This window comes from Malania oleifera, chromosome 10, assembly GCF_029873635.1.
Source record: "Malania oleifera isolate guangnan ecotype guangnan chromosome 10, ASM2987363v1, whole genome shotgun sequence".
Lineage (NCBI taxonomy): Eukaryota > Viridiplantae > Streptophyta > Magnoliopsida > Santalales > Ximeniaceae > Malania > Malania oleifera.
The window spans coordinates 10,779,094-10,793,413 of NC_080426.1; the positions used below are offsets into that span (position 1 = coordinate 10,779,094).

Here is a 14,320-nt window from a genome sequence, read left to right on the forward strand (position 1 = left end):
CCTGCTCCTCATGGTGTTTGCCTTTGTTTCAGGTAGCCTAAGACAGTGTGGGCCATACTTCATTCTCCATCTTTCAAATTAAAAGAAGTCCCTCTCCTATAAACTTACCCTTTCAGTAGCTTACCTTGAATCACTTCCATGGAAACTAGCAGTAAATTCGGAGGAATCAAATGGGGAGGCCTAGCCAAAAAATTAAAAAGAAGCAAACATACTGTTCAACCGTTCATAGCTCTAATTGAATCCAATTCAAAGAGATATCTCTCTTGTTGCAAGCCTGCATTCATCCTGAGAAAATGCAAAGTCATGTTTTTCTCTAGTAAAGCAGCCCACGCAGGTTGGAAAGAAGATTTATTCATTTTGCCCTAACTGGCATTCCAAAATTGCCCTCTGGTGAAGCAGCATATAACCATGTTCTTACCCCCAAAAAAAATGAAGGGAAAAGAAAGAAAATGAAAGAAAAAGCATAATAGTTAGTGCCCCCAACCCCCTAAAGGACAGTAAAACAATGCCTACATGCATGCATATACATATGTATATGACTGACAAAAAAACAAAAAGTTCCATTGCCAACTTTGAAGAAGAAACCAGTACAAAAGGAGCAAGCACTATAATTTCCTAGCATTACAGTAAATTTCATTGATTAAATTATCTCAACAAAATTCCAAAAGACAATTACATAATAAATAGTTGATTTTTAACAATAATTAAAAGTTGCAAAAATTATGTGCCACATTTGGAAATTTGTAGAAGACTAATGCAAATTTTTAAGTTATCAGAGAAGTTGCTTGTACATTTTCTGGTTTAGAAATGAGGAAATGACAGCAAAAAGACACCAACGGGAGTGAACCCATGTACAGATCACTTACAATTCAAAAAAAATCCACAATATCAATAATGACATATTAAAACTCTGGATAAGCATTTATTCATCAACATAAACAGCAGCAGCAGCAACAACAACAACCACTGCAACAAGATGCTCGTAAAGCTAAACAACGCACCAACTAATGAAACATACAGGCACCAGATCACAGCAAGAGAAAAGTGAATTTTTGGGAAGTGCATACAGTTCATAATTTACAGATGATGGATATGCAGTTTCGCACATATAAGTACATATCAAAATGACAAAAAGGAAGAATTACTGATCATAGCAAGATCCTGGACCACTCGGAGGGCTTCGAGCGTACTTGTTTGAAACTGGAGCTGCCTGAACCCCACGCCTAGTCAGAAGGCATCTGAAGTAATGAAGCCTAGGAAGCACCCTTGAGGTAGTATTTCCTACAGATATGGCCTCCCTCCTGCTCCACAAGCGCTCTAGGGAACAAAATTATGGAGTGTTAGCATGCCTACCACCATCATGAGGTGGGAAAAATATAAAGGAAAGAAAAGAAGAAATTGAAATATCTGACACCATTGAAGACTCTGAACTATTATGCACAATGTAATATGTAAGGGTCTTGGCCAATTGTAGTGAGACATTATCTGTTTTGTCCAATTAGGCCCCACAATTTTGCACCATAAAAGGACTCTCACAGGGTCAAAACCTGTTCCATCTTTTTTTTCTTTTTTTTATTTGATCAGCAAGACCTGTTCTATCTTCATATGCCCAAGATCTCCTAACATGCACCCAATGTGACTGATATAATGCATCAAAATATAATATGGGAACATCAATTAAGAGATGAAAATACCAGAAACCAACATGACAATGAGCCTGAAATATATGCTGAATGCATTAAAATGGGAAAAACATCACTTAAAGGGATAAAAACACAGAATCCTACATGAAAATTAGCCTCAAACATACAGACTGAAACTCAAATCTCTATCACGATGATGACAAAATTCTTGTCACCATGTATATACTACATGACAGATTTATGCTATAGAGAGAATACTAATAACTGCTGCATGATACGAGTAACATTTAAGAGAGAAAAGCAGGAGCTCAGGAAAATCACAAGCTGTATAAATGGCTTAATCCATAGCCATACAATAAAGGTGATACTAATCACCACTACACATGGACTTAGAAAGTCATGACATTTAAGAGCTAATTGAAAGTTACGACATTATGAGCTAATTGAGTTAGTATACTAGTTTTCCATCATAGACAGAAGTTGACAAGGTCACCCAAAAAGAAACATCAAAAGAGTTTTAAGTATGACTCTGAAATAGGCTGAATGTTCTACTGGGAGTCAATTTCATGACAAATGGCCAAGTTCTACCACAGATATGACATCTCTTGCAATCAAAATCCATAATTTATTTTAATTATCACCTACATGAATACCTCTGTCAATTTTTTATTGAGCTGCTGTCCAAGCATTCTTACATTAAGCACTTTTATATTTGAATATTGAGAGCAGCTAAGACAAAAGCTTGTCAAACCAATTCACCTCCACTAGAAAGGCTTCTAGATACCAAAAAGAGTCTCACCCAAGGATTTCTAAAGAAAGACAGCGTTAACAGTCTCCCAACTTGGAAAGAGTATCAATATGTCTAGACAGAGGAAGTGAAGTTCTTATTCCATAACTGAATTCTAGGAGCCTAGGACTTCAAATCTCGACAGAGGGTTTGAGCATCCTATGAGAAATGGATGCATGCCATCTCCATGGGAAGGATGCGTATTATAGACCCATCGTAGTCCACCCTTTCCTTGGACCACACATACATGGGAGCTTTGTGGACCGGGCTGCCCTTTTTCTTTTTCTTTTCTTAAGAAAAGGCAGAATACTATGTAAGACTACAAGGGGGAGTCACTCTAGTACAGAAGCAGAGAAAAAATAAATAAATAATAAAATAAAAAAACCTATCTACAACCACAGAAACAACTCTCTACAAAGGAACACAGAAGCAAAATTGTTCCAATAGGAGCCATTAAATAAAAATAAAATAGATAGCAACTTCCCCTTCAAAATTTCCAGAAAGGATTCAACTCCTTTAAAAGCCCTAGCTTTCCTCTCTCCATAAGAGCTCTAAAACTACTTGAGGGATAACATCCATAAATTCTGCTGAAAGAACCTCTCCAAGCATATAACTCAGCCCCCACCCTATAAGCTTACACCAAATTGATGTCCAGGATGGTATAAATTAGGTTATACAAAACTCTGGCCCATCTACAATTATGTAGAATATGGCTCATAGATTTCAGCTTGCTCCTTGCAGAAAAACCATCTCTTAACTGTCAAGTACCCCTTTTCATTACCAAGAATTTTCTTCCAACATATAGTAGTAATGGAAGTAGTCATAGTCTTCATAAATAAATTAAAAATTTATTGAAATACCATTTCATATCATCCCAGGGCCCATCCTACATACCCAACAAATTGACTCCTTTCAAGCCCTATAAAATCAGGGACTGATAGTCATCAAAAATCCTATGTGACTGCCAGAACGGAATGACTTAATTTAATAGAAATTCCAAATGTCCTCCTCTAAGAAGGCACTAATTTATAGCGAATCCTGAATGTCCTAATTTTTTCACACACAGTCGGTCTCAAGCTCGGGTAAAGGAGGAGGGTTGCATTAGGTAGCTAAAAAAATTTGTCGGATCACTATGATATGAATCCTTACTGAATATTTGCTAAGGCGTCCCCTATGAGCGATGCATTGCACTTGTACCACTCAGGTGTAGCGAAAAGTGGACGAAGGTGGGCTAGGTCGTTGCCCCAAAGCGACGCATCATGCCAGCGCCCGGATACGGTGTCAAATATGCGAGGATTCTTGCATCATTCTGTACGTGGGCAAGTAAAAAAACTAGTTCAAGAAACTAGGATTAGATTAGCAACTTGGAATATAGGGACACTTGCAAGTAAAAGCATGAAAATTGTAGACACAATGATTAGAAAAATAATTAATATAATTTGCCTTCAAGAAACTAAGTGGGTGGAGGAGAAAGTTTGAGAAATTGATAAATCAGGATTTAAACTATGATACAATGGAAAATAAAAACATAAGAATGAAGTAAGAATTATTATAGATAAAAACTTAAAAGATAGCGTTGTTGATATAAGCAAAGTAGGAGTTGGAATTAAAAAATCAAGATAGTATTAGGCCAAGAGATAATAAATATCATTAGTTCTTATGCTCCTCAAGTAGGCTTAACAAAAAATCTTAAGAGACAATTTTGGGAAGATACGGATAGTATTATACAAGGCATACACAGGACTGAAAAAATATTCATAGGAGGAGGTCTGAATGGACACGTTGGAAGAGAAAATAAAGGTTATGAGAGGGTAAATAGAGGATATGGATATGGAGACAAAAGTGAGCCTGGGGACATGATCTTAGACTTCGCTATATCATATGATTTTATTATACTGAATACTTGCTTTAAGAAGAGAGAAGAACACTTAATAACCTTAAAAAGTGGACAAAATAAAAGGCAAATAGATTTTTTTTTCCAACTAGGAGGGTAAATCATTTATCATGCAAGGATTATAAAGTTATTCCAAGTGAAAGTCTAACCACACAACATAGAGTCTTAGTGTAAGATATATGTATTAAAAAATGGAAGAAAAAAACAAAATAAACCAATGTAAGAGAGAACTAGGTAGTAGAACCTAAAGGGAGAAATATAAAAAATTTAAAGATAAAATGATCAAAGATAGGGATTGACTATAGAAGATGGGATAGATATAAATATTCTTTGGAGTAGATTAGTTAGCTCTATTAAAAAGATAGCAAAAGAGATTTTAAGTAAATCAAGGGGTAGATTCTCGAATAGTAAAGAAAGTTGGTAGGATAAAGATGTCCAAAGAGCCATAAAAAAAAATGGTATAAAACGTGGCAAAATGTAGAAACATGGATAACTTTGAAAAGTATAAAGAGGTGAGAAAAGATGCAAAAAAGACCATTAGTGAAGCTAAACACAGATCATTTAATAATTTATATGATAGATTAGATACAAAAGAGAGGAAAGAGATACATTTAAACTTGCTAAAGCTAGAGAAAGGAAAAGTAAGGACTTAGGAAATGTAAAATGTATAAAAAGTGAGGATGATATTATCTTAGTTAAGGACAAAGACATAAAAAAAAAGATGGCATAGTTACTTTAGTAAGTTGTTTAATGAAAACCAAATAAAAGGCTTAAACTTAGATTTGACAAATGAGTTACTCGCAAAAATTATAGTTGCACTAAAAAAGATGAAAAATGGAAAAACTATAGGACCGGATAACATCCCAATTGAAGTTTGGAAATGCTTAGGTGATAACGGAATTATAGGTTAACTAATTTAGTTAACAAAATAATAAAAACTAAGAAAATGTCAAAGCACTTTAATACCTATATACAAAAACAAAGGAGATATTTAAAATTGTAATAACTATCGTGGAATTAAACTTATGAGTCATACGATGAAACTATGGGAAAGGGTAGTTGAACAAAGATTAAGGCTAGAAACAAAGGTCTTAGAAAATCAGTTTGGTTTTATGCCTAGGAGATTTACCACAAAAGTTATATATCTTTTAAGAAAATTAATGGAAAAGTTTAGGGAAAAGGAGGACTTGAATATGGTGTTTATTGACTTAGAGAAAACATAATAGGGTACCTAGGGAAGTTCTATGGTGGGTTTTAGAAAAAAGGGTACATGTAGTAGGTATATTGATGTCATTAAGGATATGTACGATAGAATAATGACTAGTGTAAATACTACAAATGGAGAAACTAGAGAATTTTCAATCACCATAAGTGTACATCAAGGATTTGCTTTGAAACCTTATCTTTTGTTTTAGTGATGGACTATATTTTGTTTTAGTGATGGACTAACTAACTAAGAGCATTCAAAATGAGGTTCCATGGTATATGTTATTTGCAGATGATATCATATTGATTGATGAAAGTAGGGGCAAAGTGGAGGCTGAGTTAGAATTATGGAGAGAAACTTTGGAATCTAAAGGTTTTAAAATAAGTAGAAATAAGACAAAAAATATGAAATGTAATTTCAGTGGTAGGAAGAATATTAAAGACAAAGTTAAACTTGATGATGAAGAGATAAATAGCATTTGTAGATTCCGACACCTTGGATCTATTATGCAAGTTAAAGGAGAAATTGAAGATGATGTAATGCATAAAGTTAAAGCAGGTTGGGTAAAATGGAGAAGTTCTTCTTGCGTGCTTTGTAATCGTAAAATACCCTTAAAATTAAAGGGGAAGTTTTATAGGACAGCTTTAAGACCAACTATGCTATATGGATTAGAATGTTGGGCGACGAAGAAGCAGAATATCCAAAAAGTAAAAGTTGACGAGATGAGAATGCTTAGATGAATGAGTGGTATAACACTGAAAGATAAATTAAGGAATGAATATATTCGTGGTAAGTTAGGTATAACTCCTATAGAAGATAAGATAAGGGAGGTACAACTCAAATGGTTTGAACACTTACAACGTAAGCCACATATTGTGTCCGTGAGGATGAGTGAGTGTGTTACTAAGGGGGGCAATAGCAGGGAGAGGGGCAGACCTAAAATAACTTGGAATGCGATAGTGAGTAAGGATTTAATAGCCCTAAATTCGCTGAAAGAAATGGTCCATGATCGCATAAATTGGCGGAAAAGGATTCATATAGCCGACCCCACCTACTAGGACTTAAAACTTGGTTTTGTTGTTGTTGTTGTTGTTTATTTTCTAAATCCTCCAAGGTCCAACTTCCTTAAATAACAAATTAAGTTCATAAACAAGGAGTCCTAGTAAAGCCTTCAAAAGCGCAGATTCTTCTATACCAGCCATTGATTCATGAGATGTGACATCTTTAATAACATGCATTTTAGACCATAATTTACTTTCACCACAGGCATACCTGCAGCTGCAGCAGCCCGAGGCCATATAGTTTGCTGAATATTTGAGGTGTCAGCAGTTTCGCCCCACATGCAAACTTCTCCTCCAAGCACAAGCTCTTGCTTAGAAGCATCGTTTATTCCTTCTAGTGGTTCAGCATTATACACGCCCTCCCAAGGGACATCTAGATGGTCAAGATACCAGAAACCTTGATTGCTGAAAATGCATCTGAAACCTTTTGCAACAGCTTTTGGACAAACTCCAGCGCCCAGCCTACACCAATATATAGAATTCTTGGTGTGAATGATACAATGAAATTGCACATCATGTTCCCATAAGACTCACCAGTTGTGCACCACAGTACGTGGATTAAGGTGTGCAGCAAAAGTGTTGAAGGTTTCTTCCCTAGAATAAGAAAATACATCTGCGTCAAAAATTTTGTGTATATTTTGAAACAATGTGAAATTATTGCATTGGAAATCATATGCCAAAAGAAACTCTCTTCAATTATAGATCCTATTATTACTCAAGTTCCTCCAGAAATAATGTATATTTTTTAGTCACCCCCCAAAAAGAAAATTCAACTCATCATGCTTCCTATTCATAATTTTTAATGTCCTAAAAAAACTTTACATAAGTTCTGGTAGGAACACATCAGACTTGTTCCCAGTCTGGCAGAAAATCTGAGGGCATGACAAAGTTCATGCATCTTTATAATAGTTCTATAAACATTCATTACCAGTTGACTGGAGTCCAGTTTTTTGAAATCGCTATCTCTTGAGCTTTAAGAACAAAGTATTGATATGCAGCTGTAGCAGTCTGGTTGTTGTCTTGAAGCCTGCAGTAAAAATACGTCAATCCATGCACCAAACATGAATTCATAAAATCCAAATGCTCAAACTCGGCTGCACCAGAGGTCATACTCAGAAAACCAATTAAGAGATGAAAACTTCAACGAAAATGAAAACCAAAAGCTTATGTCTTAATTTTGCAATAATTATACTGTTCAAGAGACTGTAACCAGAGTTGCCGAGGTGACAACAATTTTCCATGCACAGTGCATGGTCTGCAATCCACGTTCAACATTAAAGCAAGATAATCAGTAACAGACCAAATTACTCAAAACATTCATAGAAGCACAGAAACAGAAATTAGAATCACACAATATTCATATACTCTACACGTTTATCTTCCACTTCTGCATGTATCAGTTAAACTCTGAATCAAAAAAAGAAAAAGGAAGAAAATATAAACACACATGTACATATAAGAACATCCATGTGGCCAACACCCGCCAGTTCTGGAAAGTCGCATTGGTGAGTTGATGATAGGGGATCCAGACGTATGTGCCTCCATCTTCAATTGAGGGGTAAGACCGTAAGAGAGAATTCCTGTTTTTGAGGAAGATGGTCTGGGAGAAGAGCAGCAGTGTATGGATGGGATATCACTATTTCTGTGGAGCAAATTGATGGAAAGGATGTCACAGGGCAACATCTTTTGGATAAGATGGGCTCATGGATTTCTGCTCATGAAGGAAATGAAGTTCATGCTAGAAAGGTGAAGAAAGGCCAGCAGGAATTAGCTAATTTGTGGTGTTCTGTGAATTATGATGGCAGGAGATTAAAGAGGGGCTTTCTAAACTAGGTTTTGTCAGTTTTTATTTCCCTTTTTCTATGTTATATTCTTTCTTTCTCTGGATGTGTTTTTTTCGAGGATTATAGTCCTCCCTTAGATTGTAACTTTTTTTTTTCTTCTACCTTAATATATTTCTTTTCATATTAAAAAAAAATGATAGGGGATCCAGAAACTGACCATTGGTGAATTGCATCTGTAACTATAACAGTATTAAGGTAGGGAAGTGTCACAGCTGGAATACACCAATACCGAAGCCCCAAGAATGATGTGAAAGTCAGGGAGAGGAGCTATATGAAGTAGGCCACAATCACCCAAAAAAAAAAAAAAAAATGCCACTACCCTAGCAAACTGCGAATTGGTACAAACAATCTGAAACATAGTACATTTTCATTCCAAAACACTAAGCGGGGCATTTGTTTGATATGAATGGCCTCTGATAGATGCTGAATAAGAATTAGTTCAATATTAAGTGAACCAGTTAGACTTGGGATTATTTGGGAAGATTTCAAAATTTGGCTGAATTCCACTATTTCAGTCAGACATGCATCCACGTCATAAGAAAACTCAGAGACCCCCTCCCTTGTTCAGCCCCTACTCTCTCTCTCTCTCTTGCTCGCTCTCTCCATCCATGAACAAGCAACAAGGTGCAACCACCAACATCTTTTCCGGACTGTGGCATCATCCCATAGAAATTGCTTCCAGCACTGTGATAATTGGGGTGGAGGGGGCTCTGAGCGCCTCTGAAAACTCCAGCGTCTTCGTCAGCATCATCTCAAAGATCTCCTCCTCCAGCACAAACTTCCTCCCTAGTCCCCATCCTTGTACCATGCCATGATTCAATTGAACCTCCAATGCAAATTTCCTCTGCTTGATTCTTGATTGCCTCACCTATGAGCACTTGGTGTCAATGAAGGCAAAATTGGAAGTGGTGGATTGATGGCCGAGATCAATTTTGATGGCTTTGTCTTCCATCTTGACAGTCATTCATGGAGCTTCGTGCAAAAAAATTTCCACTTTTCTTTATAGTGATACAAAAATTTTGGGAGATCAATTTTTTTTTTTTGCAACTTTTTATATTTTGTTTGAAATACAATTGTTATAATATTTTTCATATCATCTTTCAATTTTTAGTATTTTAAAAAATTTCAAATCCCAAATGAACTCACATAATATAACAACAACAAACCAAATCTTAAGTCCCACCAGGTGGGATTGGCTACATGAATCCTTTTCCGCCAACTTATGCAATCATGGACAATTTCCTTCGACAAATTTAGGGCTATTAAATCCTTATTCACTATCTCATTCTAAGTTATTTTAAATCTATAAAGTTATAAAAATATTCATATTTAGATGTCTAAACTAACCAATTGTAAAACAATCTTTTAACTATTCTATGTGGTCCAAACTAAATCTATACCCTCTGAAATAAATTAGATTTTAGAACTTAATACTTAATTTTTCCAAACGACACCCAAATATGGTGATCCAGAGTTTTAACTTTTAACTCAATATTTTATAAATGACATTTATTTTTATTGGTAAACTGGAGAATTACGGCATTGTAATTTTATTTTTTGCTAGTATTAATCTCCTTCATCAACAGAGATCTCTTTTAAATTTTCAAGTGCTTCAACCCTCAAAACTAAATTAGATTTTAAAACATAATACTTATTTTTACCAAACGACACCCAAATATGGTGATTCAAAGTTTTAACTCAATAGTTTATATATGACATTTACTTTTATTGGTAAACTGGAGAATTACGACATTGTAATTTTCTTTTTAGTCAGTATTAATCTACTTCATCAACAAAGATCTCTTTTAAATTTTCAAGTGCTTCAACGCTCTCTCTATATGTATACTCCTTACTATACCACACATTTCAAAACATGCTGCACCACAATCCTCTTCCTGTTCCATGAACCACACTCTAGAGAGACATGTCAGTAAGATGCAAACTTCCTACACCTGGACAAAAAGACCCACCAAGCTTCACGGTTCCTAATATTGGCTTTGGGTCTTCCCCATACATCTTAGGTGCAGGGCAACAAAAGCCTCGTGTGGTTGAGTTTGCTCAAAGAAACGATTCTGAGACTGACAATGCTCATTGAATCAGCAATTGAATAAGGGATCATGGATCAGATCATTATAATCTGTTGAATCTTAGATGTTAGAACTTGGAATAAGTTCAGCAGAAGATCACTCACAAAATTTGATGGTATTCTCTAACAAATGAGGACTCCTTGTAAGTGAGGCCCCTTGCAAAATGTATTTCTTACACATTTCAATTACAAGGCAAATTACAATTCATTATTCTCGATACATTGTTCTTATATTCTCGTTGCAAATTTTCATTTTTTTTTTCTACATTTTTAAAGTTTTTAAAATTCCGCTATCTCTATATTTATTTACTCACATCATCATAAACATGGACACTTCTTCCTCGCAAGCAACAAGCAACCAGCCTGATTACTTGGAATGTCTAACACAACACTGTCTCTAACATTATGAAAATGAACTGTATGTAACAAAATGTCTAAACATTATTTTACTGGACAAATGTTTAACAGTTGTTACCATATAAGTAGTTGTAGCTGCATTTTATTGGAATGAATTCTAACTCAATGTATTACAAGGAAGATGGTGCAGAACCAATCAACCTCTATTGACTGGATTTTCTCCCCACCGTAGCAAATAGAAAAGTAAAGATCCAATAGCCTCGTATTGCTCATCCCGGACAACAGCAATCATAACTATACATGATCATGTAACAATTAAGTGAAACTTCAATGTGATTAACTACAAAAGAGAAGAGATGTACCATTGTTTCACGTGTGGTGTTGAACTCCAACAACCTGTTAAATATTGGATCATGTTAAACATAATACTAATCAGAAGATGTACAAGTGCAACAATTAGCCTGAAAAGAAAGGCACAACCAGCACAAGAAGGGTTTAAAGGCTACTATTCGATTAAAACCAAATCAACTGGAACCAAAAATACAAGTTAACTCAATTGTGGTTAATTTGATGAGTCAGAACTATATTTTTTTTTTAATAAAAAAATGATTTTTGGTTACTTTTAAGCAAAAAATAAAATTTAGAAAAATAATTTAGAAAAATTTAAGATGCATTTAAGGAAAATATTAATCACTTAACCAAATTATTTTAATTTATTATTTTTAATAACTTTTTGCTTTTATTCAATTCTATTAATTTCATTTTTATTAATTATTGGGGGCAAAAGAGGAGAAAGAAACCTTCATGGATGAATTTAGAAGGGAGGGGCAGCACTCACATTTACAGGGAGAGGAGAGGCCCACCAGCCTTGGACCGATGCGGGATGAGGAAGGAGGAAGTGAGACTGGGACCAGACCTCCTCTGGTACTGAGGTGGGGCCCCTCTCTTCCCCATTCTTAGATCCATTGCCACATCCAATATTTGTGGTCTTGAACTAGGCCCTTCTCCATTATAATCTGTTGGGCCCTTTCAATAAATCATTAATTACAAAAAATTAAAATTTAAATAGTTTAAATTTATTTTTCTAGTCTTTTGATAATCAAAGTTAATTGGGACGACCAAAATCAGTTTTTCAGTTGGTCAAACTAGCAGAATCCCTAAATTTTGGTTGGCTCAGTAGAAAAAATTTCCTAACGAAATGTATTGGCAAATTTGGAAATTTAACCAAATGCCCATAGCGTCTATAGAAATACAAATTGTACCAAAATAGATCAAGATCTCAAATAGTCAAGGTTGTGTTCCAATAAAATTCCTTATTTTTATAGCAAATGCTAATCTTATTCTTTGTTAGAGAGTCATTGGCGTCTTAAGCAAGAGGATATCTCTGAAAGAAGCAGAATGATAGGGAAACATTAGTATTTGCAATTTGGCAGTGATGTTTCAAAATGAAATTTTAGAAGCAAATAGCCAAGTACTATTCATGTAAATTTACAAGTATTCAGTATTTGATGTCCATATGGAATACAGCTGCAGCTACTCATGGAGAACACCTACCCTATCTCACTTCACAGTTCCACTATATTTTGTAAAGGAAGAAAATATCCAAAGGCAGCATAGAATGGGAACAATTTAAGAGCTCCTTAATGTATTGGAAGGAAAGGAGCAATAATATGATCAGGTTGTTTTTACCTCATTATAATTCCCCTCACTAGAAAAGTTATAACAGCAATCATACACTCATAAAAAAAATAAAATAAAATTTAAAAAAACCAAGACGGTAAAAGAAGCAACATCCAAGTACAGATGAGTACCTTAAAACTCAGTAAATTCACACCTTTGTGTTGCAGTAAGAAAATTACAGAACTATTACAAAAAGAAAACAAATTATGAACAGAAAACAAACTTTCTCATTTTTCAATTCCCTTTGAATCATTGAATCTGAAAGCACACAAAATGTTTTTCTTTTCCATTTCTTCTTACCTTACATTTGTTGGTTAAATGATTTTACAGTCCTAGGCTACAACAAGGAACCCATTCTAATTTTTTTCTCTTTCCTGAGCAAAAAAATCAAGAAGATTTATCTCAAAAAGAAAACAGCTCATACTAACCTGTATTGACCTCATCACCGCCCAAGTGGAATAGCTCGAAAGGAAAAATTTTTCGCAACTCTGCAAAGTAAAACATCAAGAAATTAAGCCAGAGATAAAAGAATACCTGCAAAAAGATAAAAAGTCAAGTTTTAAGGTTCTAACTTAGCTAACAATTATCCAGAAGCTGCTTTTTGCTTCTTCTTCTTTTTTTTTAAATTTTTCCACCTGCTAAATTATAATGGCATATTTGCCTCATTGTGATGTCAATCACTTGGGAGTAGTTGAGAGGAAAAGTGAAAAAACCAATTGATGCTGGAAGTTTTTTTTTTTTTTTTTAATAAGTAAATAAGAAATTAATTCAAAAGAGCCCCAAGAGGGTGCAACCCCATATAGGTAGAATAATTTATAGCATAAAAATTCAAAAATAAAAATCAAGTCTTCTACAAAATCTACAAGCTCATTTTTGTCAGCCTTGCGTTAATAGCATAAACAATTCATCCATCTATAGAATTCCTAAAAGTCAACTCTGTGATACAGAACAGCAAAGAGAAATTGAGCAAATGATGCAAAACAGAATGAGAATTACGACCAAGAGAGAAACTGTAAGATAAATGGATAGGAGAAGGGAAGCAGAAGAAGAAGGAAGAGGAAAGAAGGAAGGAAAGAGGAAGAAAGAGATACAATGGAGGAAAAGACACATTCACCTAAATTTTCAAATTCACAAAAACTACCAATTACATGGCTTTCACATCCTATTTATAAGAAAGTCTAAATTATAAGAAATTGCACCTAAATCCCTAAAGATGCAAGAAATCACAATTAAACACTTAAATAACACATATTACAAGCAAACCGCCAAAAAAACATAGGCCTACAGCAAACAAACTAAAGAGTAAAGACATTTGGCTTCAGGACCCAAAAGTCCCTTGAGCCTATTTTAAATGGATCTCCAAGTTGGGTCAAAATGATCCAACCAAATACCTGCTTCCCATCCTACATCAATTCCCTCTGTTCAAGAAGAAATAGACTTAGACTGCAACAAGTTGGGGAAAGCATCAAATAGTTCAATCACAGTGGAAAGAAACATCTTATTTCATAATAAAGGAACCAGCAGCAGCAGTGCACATTGGTGAGTGGAAGAGCTCAGAATCAAGATGGCATCAACTTATATGTCATCTTGTAGATGGAGAAGGTATTAGAATTTTCTTAGGCATGATTCTTAACCCTCCTACCAAACAACCACTATGCTCTAAAAAGGTATGAAAAATCTAGAGGAAGAATATCACACTGCACTGTCTCCACAATTGAACCAATCTTAAAGGTAAGCAAGCAATGATCATGGACCTTCAAG

The 14,320-nt window shown here is 34.9% G+C and overlaps 1 protein-coding gene across 1 annotated transcript in view; it reads right to left on the bottom strand.

The window, feature by feature from the left end:
- Positions 1-872: 872 nt before the first annotated feature.
- Positions 873-14,320, bottom strand: part of LOC131165581 (beta-hexosaminidase 1) — a 31,286-nt gene continuing 17,838 nt past the window's right edge. Inside the window, exons 10-15 of the mRNA XM_058123506.1 lie at positions 12,988-13,047; positions 11,242-11,275; positions 7,521-7,619; positions 7,127-7,186; positions 6,804-7,054; positions 873-1,317 (exon numbers count right to left, since the gene is read on the bottom strand). Of these exons, the coding sequence (XP_057979489.1) occupies positions 1,142-1,317; positions 6,804-7,054; positions 7,127-7,186; positions 7,521-7,619; positions 11,242-11,275; positions 12,988-13,047 (680 nt within the window). The 3' untranslated portion in view covers positions 873-1,141. The remainder of the gene's footprint in view (positions 1,318-6,803; positions 7,055-7,126; positions 7,187-7,520; positions 7,620-11,241; positions 11,276-12,987; positions 13,048-14,320) is intronic.